This window comes from Sceloporus occidentalis, unplaced genomic scaffold (assembly GCF_023333645.1).
Source record: "Sceloporus occidentalis isolate IW3139 unplaced genomic scaffold, rSceOcc1.0.p SCAF_222, whole genome shotgun sequence".
NCBI lineage: Eukaryota > Metazoa > Chordata > Lepidosauria > Squamata > Phrynosomatidae > Sceloporus > Sceloporus occidentalis.
The window spans coordinates 793397-808242 of record NW_028317202.1 but is presented as its reverse complement, the minus strand read 5'-3'; the positions used below and the strand labels follow the sequence as shown (position 1 = coordinate 808242).

At 38.1% G+C, this 14846-nt stretch overlaps 1 protein-coding gene across 1 annotated transcript; it reads left to right on the top strand.

The window, feature by feature from the left end:
* The first annotated feature begins 773 nt into the window (after positions 1 to 773).
* On the top strand, positions 774 to 10058 carry LOC149276984 (troponin T, cardiac muscle isoforms-like). The gene is made up of 11 exons (XM_089503197.1): positions 774 to 787; positions 2095 to 2136; positions 3627 to 3674; positions 4749 to 4770; positions 4870 to 4930; positions 5074 to 5190; positions 6280 to 6357; positions 6834 to 6944; positions 7874 to 7983; positions 9201 to 9291; positions 10014 to 10058. The coding sequence occupies exons 5-11, from the start codon at positions 4877 to 4879 to the stop codon at positions 10056 to 10058; spliced, it is 606 nt and encodes a 201-aa protein (XP_089359323.1). The 5' UTR covers positions 774 to 787; positions 2095 to 2136; positions 3627 to 3674; positions 4749 to 4770; positions 4870 to 4876.
* Positions 10059 to 14846: the final 4788 nt, after the last annotated feature.

Genomic DNA, 14846 nt, shown 5'->3' with positions numbered 1-14846 from the left:
GCATATGGACTGTATAATAGGTGCATTTGAGCTGCTGTCAACTATAACTATAATAAAACACAAGAATTTTAGTTTGCAAAGCCATACATCTTTTTTATTGTACTTTCAAGATGATTGGAATAGGCATAGGGCTCATTTTTAATTGGGACACCTCAACCTTGTTAACAATTATGGCAGCTTGGTTAAAAAAGAAAACATTTTGAATTGAAGTTATATTAAATGGACTTTGGCTTCGAAAACCAGAAGCCCTCATAAAACCTGTTACTTAATCAAACATAGAAAATAAAAATCCCTAAGAATTAAAGATTAATAGTGTCAAAATATAGGTTATATGTGAATTTTGGGGATTTGATAACCACGTTCTGGAATTTCTATTTTTTGGTAGCAGTGGCTAAGTACAAGTTTTTACCCAAGGTTAAACAGCTTAATTCATCTTGACTGAAACAAAAATTCGGAAATGTTATTGTTATTTTTCTCACATCTGTCTTAAATTTCAAGTAAATCATTCTATAGTAAGTTATAATTATTTATTATAGCAACTTGGATGAACTTGAAGTTTAATGAACACATTGTAGTCTTTCCTTAAAATTAATTATCTTTGCACTACATGTCTCATGCTACCCTGCTGCACAATAGGCCCCATACCTATTCTGATACTCATACCCCATTTCTAAGGGTACAAAACCAGTCAATTGCATCATCATCCATAAGTCACAGTTTTTTTTACTGTCATTTTGCTCTAATTATATTTTGTTTTCTTACTACAGAGAAGAAGAAGAGGAAGAAGGTGACATTTTTCTCTTGTTGTTTGTAACATTAATTATTGATGAGAGAACTTGCAAATATACTTTAACATAAGTGATAACTGGTTATTTTTGGAACCATTCTCTAGATTGGATCAAACACAAATAAAAGAAGAACGTTATTCCTGGAGTAGGCTCAGTTATGAAGTATCCTAAAGCACATTTGAAAGACAAAAGTGCCCATTGTTAATTATCTTTTGTTAATGATCTAAAACACAAAAAAAGGGGAATGCATAAACACTTGACCTGTGCATTCGGATTTGTACGAATTGCAATTTACAGAATTTTGGTAAATTCTGGGATTCTTACATAGCTACCAAAACGAGAGCAGATCCACACAAAGCAGATGAAATCTAAGCAAAAAGCTCAATTTCCATCAAATTACGTGGGACCACATTCACTCACATGCACACACACTCTTGCACACTCTCACTCTCTCTCACACTCTCATTCACGTTTACTCTCTTTTTTAGGCTCTCTAAATGTTTCCCTACCTTCTCTGCCAAACAACTTCTTCTTCATCTTCTTTCTTCTCCCTTCTCGTCTCTTTTCTGTTTTCAATTACCCTGGGGCCCCCAAACATCAACAGTTAGTCTGTGCTACTATTGCCCCCATACAACTGGTCTGTGCCTTCTTTGCCCCCCTTCCAACATACAACATATTTAAACACACACAAATTACACAAACTTACTCACTCCTGCAGCTTTCCCTCCGGCTGCTCGCCCAGCATGCGGGCAGCCTCTTTTCCCAGTGGGGAAACGTGACCCCAATACATTCCTGTCTCCCCGTGCCAGTTCAAAATAGTTTAGAAAGGGCCTTTTCGACCTGGATTGGTGCAGTGCAGGTCGGAAGGGCCCTTTCTAATCAATTTTAGACCGGTATGAAGAGACAGGAAGAAGGGGTCGCAGGGGGTTACACCGGGCCCCCTAGAGACTTTCTCATCTTTCCCTTGTAACTTACATACGCAGTGGCACACATTTTTACACACACTTGCACAGACATACACACTCATGCCAACACACATACTCATGAACACTCACTTATATATACACATCCATGGTCAACCACAATTAACACATACATGCTCACACACAGACTTTTACTCATTCATGCTCATATACTCATATAAACATCCATGCTCACACATATGTGAAATATTATAAGTATCTCCTCCGTAAAGTTTACTTTATTATTCGATTACATCATATCCCATGAAATTATTTTCACTAAAAATAATAGCTTGTATCAGTTTTAATGATGTTTAATGGCAGTATACTGTAATAATTTTCAGTGCAAGAAACAGAAGCAGGAGAGGAGGAGACAGAAGAAAATGGTGAGTAGACGTTGCAAGTTATGTAGATGAATAGATATGTGCAATAGATTGATAGATATGTACACTACTAAACTGTACGACTAAAAATATGTGGAGACCTGACCATCACATTTATATGAACTTGTTGGGCTACCATTCCTAAACCATGGGCATTAATATAGAGTTGTTATGCCTTCTGCGGCTATAACAGCCTTCACTCTTTTGAGAAGGCTTCCAACAACATTTTGGAGTGTGTCCGTGGAAATTTTTTCCCATTTAGGCAAAATAGCATTTATAAGGTCAGTCACTGATGTTGGACAAGAAGCTCTTCATGTCACTTTGTGTTCCAATTCATCCTAAAGGTGTTCAGTGGGGTTAAAGCAAGGGCTGTGGGCAGGCAATTTAAGCTTCTCCACGCCAAAATTCTTGGTGTGTTTATGGACCTTCCAGAAACTGGTGTGACAAAGTTGGAAGAATTGAATTGTCTAAATGTCTTTCTATACTGTAGCATTAACATTACCATTCACTGGAACTAAAAAAACATTTACCATTATCCATCCTCACCAAAACATTACAAAATTATTATTATTATTATATTTTATTTATATAGCACCAACAATTTACGCAGCTCTTAATACAATACATATATTCAAGGGGTATGACAAGATTATAATTGACAGACTAAGACAAACCGATACATTAGGTGGAGAGAGCCCTGCTCGCAAGCTTACAATCTTGAGGGCACTATGCATTCCGTTAATAGCTCTTTCCTCTTATCCGCCAAATCCAGATTTGTCCATCCAACTTCCAGAGAACACGACTCCACTGCTCTAGAGTCCAGTGGTGATATGTTTTACACCACTAAAACCAACAATTGGCACTGCATGCACCTGGTCAGCCATGAAACCCATTTGTCGTCGTGCTTGGGTTGATGTTCTTTTCAGGGCAGTTTAGAATTCTTTAGTGAGTGATGCTACAGAGCACTGGCAATTTGTATCTGTTATGCACTTCAGCACTGTGTTGTTACTAGATGCATCCACTCCACAATAATAGCACAGTACACCAGGACAGATCAAGCAGGGCAGAAATGTCATGACACCTAAGTCAATGAGCTCTTCAGTATAATCCATTCTACTGGCAATGTTTGTTTATGGATGTAGCATGCCTTTCTTTTATCACCTGTGATATCAATGGGTATGGCTAATTTACCTAAACTCAATAATTAGGAGGGGTGTCCACATACTTTTGGTCATATAGTGTATATTAATGAATAATAAAGCTTGGAGCATCCCAGTGCAAAAATAAGTTTGATTCATTTGATTAATATTTCACCATTGATATGTTTTTGCACAGGGGTGGTCCAAGTTCTTTTGTTCGCTGTATTTTATTTTCTTAAGTACAGTAAAAGAGTTGCTTTCTTGTTGAGTAGCCTGTTTTAGTTTCACATTAGTTATATAATAATTATCTGGTAGCGCTTGCCACTTTTTTACACTAAATTTATTTACTTGTAGTTGCAGATAATGAAGAAGCAGATAATGAAGCACACGAGGAAGAGGAAGGTGAGCTACCCAGTGTGGACACCAGTTCTATACACAGGCATGCTACTGTGTTGTGGTTGAAAGTCCCCCCAAAATACTAATGATGGCTAGATTTTATCTTTGCCAATACCCACCAGAGCACTGACAGTAAATAGCTACTATACAATGTAACAATAAAGCTGGAAAAGACATGACATCACTTATAAAAGTATTTCAATTACCGTATTGGCTCGGATATAGGCCGCCCCCGTATATAGGCCGCACCCTAAAAGTTTGGTGCTTTTTTAAAGAAAAAAACATGCTGCCACTCTGTCTCCCCCCCGAGATATGCTGCCACTGTCCTCCCCCCCGAGATATGCTGCCACTGTCCTCCTCCCCCCCGAGATATGCTGCCACTGTCCTCCTCCTCCCACTCAGCGGATGTGCCGGCACCGGAAGTTGTATACGCGTATTGCGTAGATGTCCCCCGCCGGCCCCGCAAGACACCCGGGAGTCTGCTCTGGTAAGTCTTGGGGGCAGAGGTAAAACGCATCGGGTGGACGGTCACCGGCTGCGGCGATGCGGGTAAACAACTTCCGCAGCCGGTTACCATCCGCACGATACGCTTAGACAACCTCCCGTGCCGGCACCCCCCCCTGTGGAAAGTGCTGGCAGGGGAGGCTGTCTGAGCGAATCAGAGAGTGAGATGCAGGTCCCCTGCACCGCTGCAGGGGATCTGTATCCTAACCCCGCTGCCTGCCCGGCACCCGGGACTGCATGTCCTGGGCGTCGGGCGCTAGACCCCGAATATAGGCCGCACCCCCACTTTAAAGACTTAAAGTGGGGGAAAAAAGTGCGGCCTATATTCGAGCCAATACGGTAATTTTACGTGTTGTAGAGTGTTGTGATATATGATTATTATTATTTATTGTTTTATATAGCGCCATCAAATTCTGTAGCGCTGTACAATGGGTAGCTTTATAGCAATCAAATAATAATCATTTGAGACTCTTGTCCATACAAAGGCTGTTGCAATGCACAGGGTGTCACTTCTGGATTTTTATTGTTCTTCATTTTATCTTTTTTTTATTTTATATATGGCAATTATGGAACCAGAGGAATCAAAACCTAAACCCAAGTAAGTCGGCCTTATTGAGGTTGGTGGGGGAGGTGGGGGGGCTAAACAGAATAGATGATAACAGCTACTGAGTGATAACTTTTTTAAACTTTTTATTAGGCTCTTCATGCCCAATTTGATACCACTGAAAATACCTGATGGAGAAAAAGTGGATTTTGATGTAAGAAAAAAAGTATACATTTCATATGTGCAGCAATAGAATTTATAATAGATCACACATTAATATACATGTTTCCAAGAATCTGAATCAAACTGCATTAGTCCACTTTTTTGTCATCCCTTCTTGCCTCCTCATTGCCATAGGATATACATAGAAAGCGTATGGAGAAGGATCTTACAGAACTGCAAACTCTTATCGAAGCTCATTTTGAGAATCGTAAAAAAGAAGAGGAGGAGCTACTGGAGTTGACTGAACGCATGGTATGGTTGCACACCTAAAGATAAAAGACTACAAGACTGAATAGAGAAGAAAACACATAGTTAATTTAACAGAACCACACAAATATAAAAATGTGGTGCATAATATCAGCACAAGAAGTAAGACTATAAAACCAGCTCTGTGGCATCCCCTAATATTTTGCCTGCCAACTATTCACTTTATTAGAAGTAATAATTATCACTATAACCCATTTGTTCTCCTACATTCTCACTTGCTTAAGTGAAGGTAGCTGCGTTTCCATCAGATATGGTTGCACGCATTAAATAAGGTAGGGGTGGATTCAGGCTTTAAACAATCTAGGTGTATGGTATTTTCATGACAGCATAGAGGTAACCAAGACATAGCAATCCCATATGATGCTTGTTTGCCTTCATTTATCTCCATGACTTCACTATTATGAAGTTAACCCCGTTGAGATTGGGCACCAAGAATAGCTCCCATGATTCTGTAGTAAACATATTTAAATCAGTAACATTTCCTGAAAGTCACCACACTGACTGAAGCATGCAGGGTCAGCTCATCCCTCCTTGAACACAATTTAGCTAACAGCCACTTCACACAGGGCCAGCCGAAGACATAATGCCGCCTGGGGTGAGCTTTAAAATCCCCCCCCACATTATCTACCCTTCCTCTCCCTCCCTATTATCTACACCCCCCCCCTTTGTACTTACCTTTCAGCAGTCCTGTGGCGAGTCTCCCTGCTCGGTCTCAGTGCCGGCTTGTAATGCTGAGCGCCGGAAATGACGTCATCTTCCGGCGCTCAGCATTACAAGCCGGCACCGAGACCGAGCTAGAGGGCTCGCAGAGGAAAGAGAGGGGCGCCGAGCGGGTACTGACAACTTCAAAAGTGCCACCTGGAGCAATTGCCCCATTCTGCTCCATGGTAGGGCCGGCCCTGCCTTCACATGTTTAAAATACAATGAAGACTGCTGATGTTTTGGAGTGATGCGCACTTTGGGTTCACAGCCTAAAAAAATCTTATTAAAGGTTAATCCAGCACATATCCTTACCGGTAAATTATTATTTTTTGTAATCATTTATCACCGGTTGCTTTCTACTATGCGATCTAGGAAAAGAGAAGGTCTGAACGAGCTGAAAAGCTGAGAATACGAAACGAAAGAGAAAAAGAGAGGCAGACCAGAGCGGCAGTGAGTATACCAAATGCAGTGCCAGCATTATCGTTGCTGCGGAACGTTCAAATAAATACAATTCGAGCCATAAAAGTCAGAGCCCAAAACACTTACGTAATTAAAAAATGCAGTGGGATCTATTGATGTGAAGCAAAACCGAGTGAATCAGCTCAATGCACCCTGCCACAATTAGCTGGCATTAATATAACAGCTTAAGACAAAACTTGGAGTTGAATATAGACGCCACATTAAAACAAATACGTATGAATCCATGAATTCTGATCTCCTGATCCAGGGGAAGGGTCATCCCCTCAAAAATAACCAAACCTAAATATACTGTTTGTTTATTAGGGTAATGTACGTACTCATGGCATGTCTTTAAGGACATTGGTATGTTATATTCCTTTTTTCTGTAAGCTCTGTTTTCTCTAACCCCTAGATGACTTATCGTTTACTGTTTTCAAGCACCTTGTATTGCTTTTTTTACATCTCAGGAGGAACGTGCGCGCAAAGAGGAGGAGGAAAACCGAAAGAGAGCAGAGGAAGATAAAAAGAAAAAGAAAGCTTTATCCAACATGATGCACTTTGGAGGATATCTGCAAAAAGTATATCTTGTGTCTTTATTTATCTTGTGTATTACATACTGTCACCCATACTTAGAGAAACTACCATAAGCTGCAACCTAATGTATCGATTTGTTTTAGTCTTAGTCTTGTCATACCCCTAGAATTTATGTATTGTATTAAGCGCTGCGTAAACTGTTGGCGCTATATAAAAAAAAGATAATAATAATTATTATTATAATAAAAATAATAACAAGGCATGTTATATGTGGATTGCTATAGCTTCCAGTTTACCATTGGGTAACAAAAAAAAAACATTGACAGCTTTTATGGTGGAAATGTCCACAAAAAATGGAAACAGCGCCTGCCAGTGTCAACAAATCCTCAAAGCAGTTAAGCTTGTGAGACAATTGCCCAACCTTCACTTGTCGACCCTTACCAGTTTTGGAAAATTAAAAAGTGGAGTGCAGTGTCATATATCAGTTACCATTACATATTCATATGGAGGAACGTTGGTCAATATAGCTCTGTGTTTACTTCAACTTTTCGAAGTTTGCACAAATAGTAAGGGGTTAAGTATAAAGAGCAAATCCTGTGCAAAGTAGAAAACACGGAGCAACCGGCAAGAATAATACTAGGGTGTTGCCAGTTTTTACCACTTGTGTCTTGTTTTAAAATGATAGCAAGTCTTATATTTTGTCTACACAATGCTCCTATGTAAGCCTTACAGAATGGGAACAGGTCCCAGTTAACATAATTGGCACATGCAGACTTTCCCAGCAAGACGAATCCATGCAAGCCTTGTCCCAACATGTACTGTAACTCAACAAAATGTTTTCCTGCATTTAATTCTTGATAATAAGGTGAATTTCCGTACATCCAAATTTCAATTTACAGAGAGGGAGGGGGAAGCAAAATGAGTTAAAGATGTGTTTTGGAACTTGCTCTAAAGGAGTGTGGTGTTTTTCTAGACAGAGAGAAGAGGAGGAAAGAAACAAACTGAACGAGAAAAGAAAAAAATGATACTGACAGAGAGGAGGCAATCTCTGAATATTGACAATCTAAGTGAAGACAAAGTGAGGTATATTTTATGCATGGAATAGAGTGGAAAGCAATACACATACAATTTATAATTTGCCCATTAAAAAAGTAGTAGATGCTAATGTTTTAAGGGAACATGCATGGGATGGGCATAAAGCTGTCCTGAATCTCAGATAAGATCTAGAACTGATTAAAAGTCTTACATCATGCAAAATAGGCAGACTAGATGGGCCAAATGCTTCTTATCTGCCATCAAAGCGTATGTTTTATAAAACTGTCAGTCTTTTGTCAAAGGCCTGACATAGCGTCATTAGAATTATGGGCCATAGAAGCTACAGTAGCAAATAATACCTATCTCTGGGCTCATATAATTAATATAATCCAGACCATATAATCCAGCCTAAGCATTCTATGAATGTCCAATGAGATTTATTCCAACAATCCAGTGTTTTGTATTGGTGACACTTTGCAACATGTGCATGATTCAAAAAACTATTTAAAAAGAGGAGGAATGTCAATTATCATAATTATCCCAGGATAGGTAGGTCATAGTGTGTAATTAACAAACCTTAAAAAACAGAATAAATAATAAACAAGTATGTATAGGACATAATTGAATTATTGTGCACGCTAAATTAATAAAACAATTATAACAAAAACAATCTTACCGGACATTTAAGGATCTAACCTGTACACACCAAAAAATGCTAAATTACTGTGGTTAAAACGCAATTTAATGCCGAGTTCTTAGTAATTTGAGAATTCTGCAAAATTTAAAGTGCAATTTTTTTGTGCACTGTCCCTGGCTGGATTGTAATTAGTATACACAAAGAAGTTACAGAATATTTCTGAAGTACTGCTGAATGGTTTTATTTATGTTGCCAGTTGTGTAATGTGTGAGTGATTAAGGTATGTTGTCATTGTTTTATAATTATGTTTCATAATTGTATGTAAATTCAGATATGGCACAACCATGAAGCTGAACTAGTTAAGCACCAGACACCCAATTTTTTTAATGGTCACTTTAATATTGGAGCACTTGGCTGGGCTTGGTCTGTAGTTAACTGCTCACCCCATGTGAAGACATGAATGGGGCAATGAGTATATGTGATATTACTACACTGAGTGCTTGGAAAAAATAAAGTGTGAAGCACCAAATGCACTTTGGTTTTTAATCAGTGTAAAAATTGTATTAAATGTGGTTTTCAATATAGTAGTTATGTAGAAATAAAATAATATATATTCATATATGAACAGGGCAGAAGCTCAGCGATTGTTTAACAGGATCTATCAACTAGAGGCTGAAAAGTTTGATCTGCAGGAGAAATTCAAGAAGCAGAAATATGAGGTAATTCCTTTAAGTACACTATATGACCAAAAGTATGTGGACACCTCTCCTAATTATTGAGTTTACGTGTTTCAGTCATTGCTAACAGGTGTATAAAATCAAGCACATGGGCAGCCTTCTCCATAGGCAAGCATTGGCAGTAGAATGGGTCGTACTGAATTGCTCAATGACTTTAAACATGGCAGTGTCATAGGATTCCATCTTTGCCACAAGTCAGTTGGTGAAATGTCTGCCTTACTAGATCTGCCCAAGTCTACTGTAAGTGTTATTATTGGGAAGTGTATAGGAGTAAAAACAGCTCAGCTACGAAGTGGTAGGCCATGCACAGTCGCAGAGCAGTGTTGAAACAAGTAGGGCATATACTGTAATGTGCCTGTGTGTATTGGAGCAACTACACACAAGCCAAAAATCATTATCCACAATGCCAAGCTTCAGCTGGAGTGATGTAAAGCACATCACCACTGAATTCTGGAGCAGTGGAAATGTGTTCTCTCATCACTGTCTGGAAGTCTGATGGATATATCTGGGTTTGGCAGATGCCAGGAGAAAGCTTGCTACCTGAATGCATAATGCCTACTTGAAATTTTGGTGGAGGATGGAAAATGGTCTGGACTAGGCCCCTTAGTTCCAGTGAAGTGTAATGCTATTTACAGATAATTGTATGCCTCTCCAGTTTGTAGCAGACCTTTTCCTGTTCAAAATTATCTCTCTGACTCTTGCAGATTAATGTCTTGCGGAATCGTGTTACTGATCACCAGAAGCTGTGAGTGGTTTGGTTTACAATCTTCCTGTGACTCTTCCTATTCCCCTATTCACACCACCCTATTATTATTTATACCTATTTGTTTCTGATTCCTCAGCATTGTATGCATCTATTGTCATTTATTGAAGAAGAAAATAAGCCTAAACTGTCTCTTTTCCTTTTTTTTACTGCTGATCAACTGTACCTGTTTTGTAAATGATGAAATATGCAGTAAGAGGTGAGTGACTGTAGCAACAGCCATACATCTATGAATCTGCAACATATTGTGAGATATTGTAAGATTTCCTGTATATTACTTAAATGGCAAGATTTTTTTATCATTGCATGAAGTGTGAAAATGTAGTTTAGCACCAAGCAAAAGTTACCTGCAGGCATACTGTTTTGTAAGTAGCGATATGATTTTGGGTGACATTCCCTACAAAAGCATCCCACTTAACTGGTGGCTTGTGCCAATGAAGTAATTTAACCCATTAAATTGTATTGAGTCAGATAGTAATGTTGGGTGATTAAGCCTTTCTATGGTTCATTAAGAAGCAGTATGATAAGGGCTTGGTGTGATTGTCTAGTAGACTGGGCTTGGAGATGTACATATGTACCAGATAAACAGTTGGTAAAAACAATGTATTGTATAAAAACTGTTTTTATGTTTAAGTTGCTTTTGAAGTGATGCAAGTGAAGAAAAAACTATGGGAGCAATTCCACTTTTAACAAAATTATAAAACATCCACCCAACATTATCAGCACTTACTGGGAAACCAGTCTAAGCTATAGTAAGTTCAGGTGGTTTCCAAAAGACAATAAAAGAGTGCATACATACTATTAGTGCATACATATTATGTAACTTTAAGAGTGGGTGTGTATGTATTATACACTGAAATAACATTTTATGACTATTAAACAACTTGCGTCACAATTATATACTCTATGAATATAGAGTTTGATATGTAGGCCAGGATGTACCACTGCCAACTATGCATTCACAAATACAGCTATGAGACTCTTACTGGTTATTAAGGTATTATTTGGCAGGTTTAGATATCACTTTTTGATGTACGGTTAGAAATCGTTTATACAAAAAGTGTTATATGTATTTTAATGCATTCTGATGTTTTCACTTTGCAGCTCCAAGGGTCCTCGAGCTGGGAAGGGTATACTGGGAGGAAGATGGAAATGAAGAAAACCTGGCAAATCAGGAGAAAAGCACACCGTCTGGAATCTACTTATACACGCGCATAAACAACACACATGTAAATGCCATGTGGCTACAACTGACATGCACACCCATGCCCATGATTATACACTCCTCTATTCATTGTGTACATGTATGTATTAAAGCAGGGTCATGTGCCATTGGCACACACTGAACTATCCCACTAGGCGAGGGGTGTCCAACCTGCGGCCCTCCAGCTGCTGCAGGACTGCATCTCCCATAATGCTCTTTCAGTGGCTGCCAGAGGAGAATGGGAGATGTAGTCCTGCAGCAGCTGGAGGGCCGCAGGTTGGACACCCTTGCACTAACTAGGCAATGGGAGTGCATTATACCCTGTCTGACTGGAATAAAGGAGCAGCTGCCAGGACAATAAACAAGCTGTGTTTTTAACAGATACATTATTTGTTTAGTGGTAATACTGGGATCAGTGTAGCATGGAAAGCTTGCTTCACTGGTCCATGCCAAACAACTACTGCTCCTTTAAACTGTGTTGTGCAGACGACCTGTATTATAATTGTACATGTATGCTCTTGTACACTCACCGAACACACCATAAAGACCATATCTGGACATATTTAAGGATATTCACCTAAAAACAATCTTTTATGTTTAGACATTATATTTACAATAAAATATTTCACCCATGAGAGAATGAGGGGAACGAGTTGCCTTATTACCCACTTCCCATGTTACTCAAAAAAAGACACTAAATAGCAGTACTGCCTACATCAGGTGTGCATGGCAATCTCCATAAGCCTCCAGATGTGTTTGGCATCATAAGCTCTTGGTATCCTATGCTGCATCTAATTATTAGTTCACATCTAATTATGTATCTTGTCTGAACATGAAGCTTGTATGCTGAGAGTTTAATTGTAGTGCGCTAATAAACTTATGTGTATCACATGGTTCCCAATGAGTGTTTAATAAGTGGTGACTGTTTAAGAGTAACTGATGCATAAATCGATTGACTATATCCAGTCTCTTCTGAAGTGATAGATTCCAGACTCACAAATAAACAAGCTGTCAGTGGGATGTACGAAATAAAGATTTGGATAGATGGAGACTTTTTTTTTAATTCATAGTTTATTAAGTATCTGGACAGCGTGTGGGTGCACAAAGTGCAGTGCAAAGCAGTCCTGGAGAGCATATTAGTAACTAAAGTTACCATCAAAATCACTTTTTCACTTTAAAAAGACATTTATCATTATAAATTCCGAATTACATACTTAGCAAAAGGTTATCATGATTCAATTGAAGAGGGCCCAAAGAAAGGCAGCACTGTCAACACAATAAATCAAATTATTAAGCACAACATTTTTTAACCCCTTAATGACAAAGCCCGTATATTTATGGGCTCAAAATGCATGGTTTTCAATGGGTTTAGGAACCGCCCACTGTCCTTAAGGGGTTAAGAGCCGCGTTGCAGAAAAGACAAAAAATAGAATCTAAGTGCATTAAGCACACAAGTTCAAGGGGCAAATACCTCCTTCTTGGGGTAGTCATCTTCAGAACCAAGCAAGTTTTACTGAGCGGTTCAGTGAGATCACACCACAACACTAGTCTTTGTGATTTCAGGCCCATCAATTATTTAATCTGTTTTTGCCCAAAAAGAGGCTCTTAGCCAACACTCAAATTCCCCTGTTAAAGTGCAAAATAAGTGTCCTTTTAAAAATGGGAAATTATTGATGATTTTAATTAAGGAGAATGTAAAACAGCATTTATTATTGTAGGGCTTTTATCTATGGAAAATAAAGTCTGATGTGATGGCAGAGCTTAGATATTTTCGCAAAGGGTTCTGATTTTATCTGATGGAGGTATTTGATATATAATGTTAATTGGCTTTATTATTATCGTGCCTTCATGAAATTGGGAAAAGTTTCTAACGATAAATAGTTTTTTCAAGCAACACAAATAATTGTCATTAATGTGCTTTAAACCTTCCTGAAAAAGTGCCCTTTTGGTAATAATGTTTTAAACACATACATTATGTTCACAATAATAAAAGAGCGTAGAGTTTGAAGATTTTTTTTAACATTTATTTTTATTTTGGTTTTATGAGTTAATGTAACCAAGTTGTAAGCATCTCAGAGTTTGAAGATTTGCACTATTACTGTAACACTAGAATATCTAAACTATAGGAAGCGGTAACTTGCTGCATCTCCAGGTATATGTAATGAAGCTAGCGTTATATAAAAATATTGCTAAGGGTGCGAGCCTCAAAGGTCTATTATTAGTATTTAGTAACGCAATGATGGTATTTTTAGTTTAAACGTAGGGTGTATTAAAATTGTTTTTGTTAGCCTTATTTCATTTAAGTGAGATGTATATTTTATGTATTTCTTTAAAAAAGAGGGTGCATTAATGTATTTAGTTTATGAAAGGCGTCTTTTAATGAGCAAAAATATAACCATTCTGTGGGTATTTTGAAGGCACACATATTTAAGTAACATACCATGCACCTAAATATCTCACCTGCTGCTTAAAATAGCCATAAATTACAACTATTGCATAAAACAAGTAATTATTATGCAATTGCATGAATAGTGGGAAAGTCCGAACATAAGTGCTTTTTTTAAAAGAACAGACATATTTTTGCTTAAAAGAGCTTAAAAAAAAGACTCCTACTACTAGGATCCAACATAAAGCTTAGAATGACCTTCCTCTTTCAATTGATTAAAACATACAAACAATGGAACTATTTACAAATAATTAATCTTTAAATTGCCCTTACAGGAATAGTAAATGACAGAAATGCGAAATATAGACTTTTAGCTCTTGGAATGACCCCTTCTAAATATGCAATACACTATAGGGAGTGGGCACTATCTTTTATTATTATACTCGAAGGAAGTCTAGTATATCAAGCAATAACAAGGTGCATGAAAGAAGAAAACTCAACTGAATACTAAAAAACTATATGAAGCATGGCATTCTGTTTTTATAAAGCGTGCAAACATTTAGTATAGAGAATTCAGAAAAGCATTTGTGCAAAAAAATAAAATCCAAAAGCCTGTATTTTCATATGGAGCACACCCAGTTTCTTTCTCTTTTTATAAGCAATTTTAAAATAGCATATGTTTAGCATTAGGGCACCTTGGGAGTTGAGTTACCAGCAGAACACATCCTGCATTACTGTGGCTATTAATTGGAGGGTTTGGTCTGGGACAGTTCTGGAAGTGAACTCAGCTCTCAAGGAGGAAAGTGGCATTTAAAAACATTTAAAAAAATATAATCCTAAAATGTAATATATGTGCAATGACCTAACAATTTCTGGGTGAACCCTCCTGATTCCCCACCAAAAAATGCTCTTCATGCCCATCCACCAGACAAGATGATCTTGTGCATTTAGAGGAGAGTCATACGGCAGGCACCAGCATCTCAGAACAGAGAAAGGGAAGGTGGGCATGGATCCTGAAAAAGAGATGAAAATTGTTTTAATGGGATATCACCATACAGAATTAAAGCATGTAGCAAACGTCATTTAAAAAAAAAAACTTGCATATCCCCCAATATTTCATGGTTTTAGGTGGTGTGTTTTGAGATTCGGTTGGGAGGCAGACCAGGACTTTTTATGTCACACTG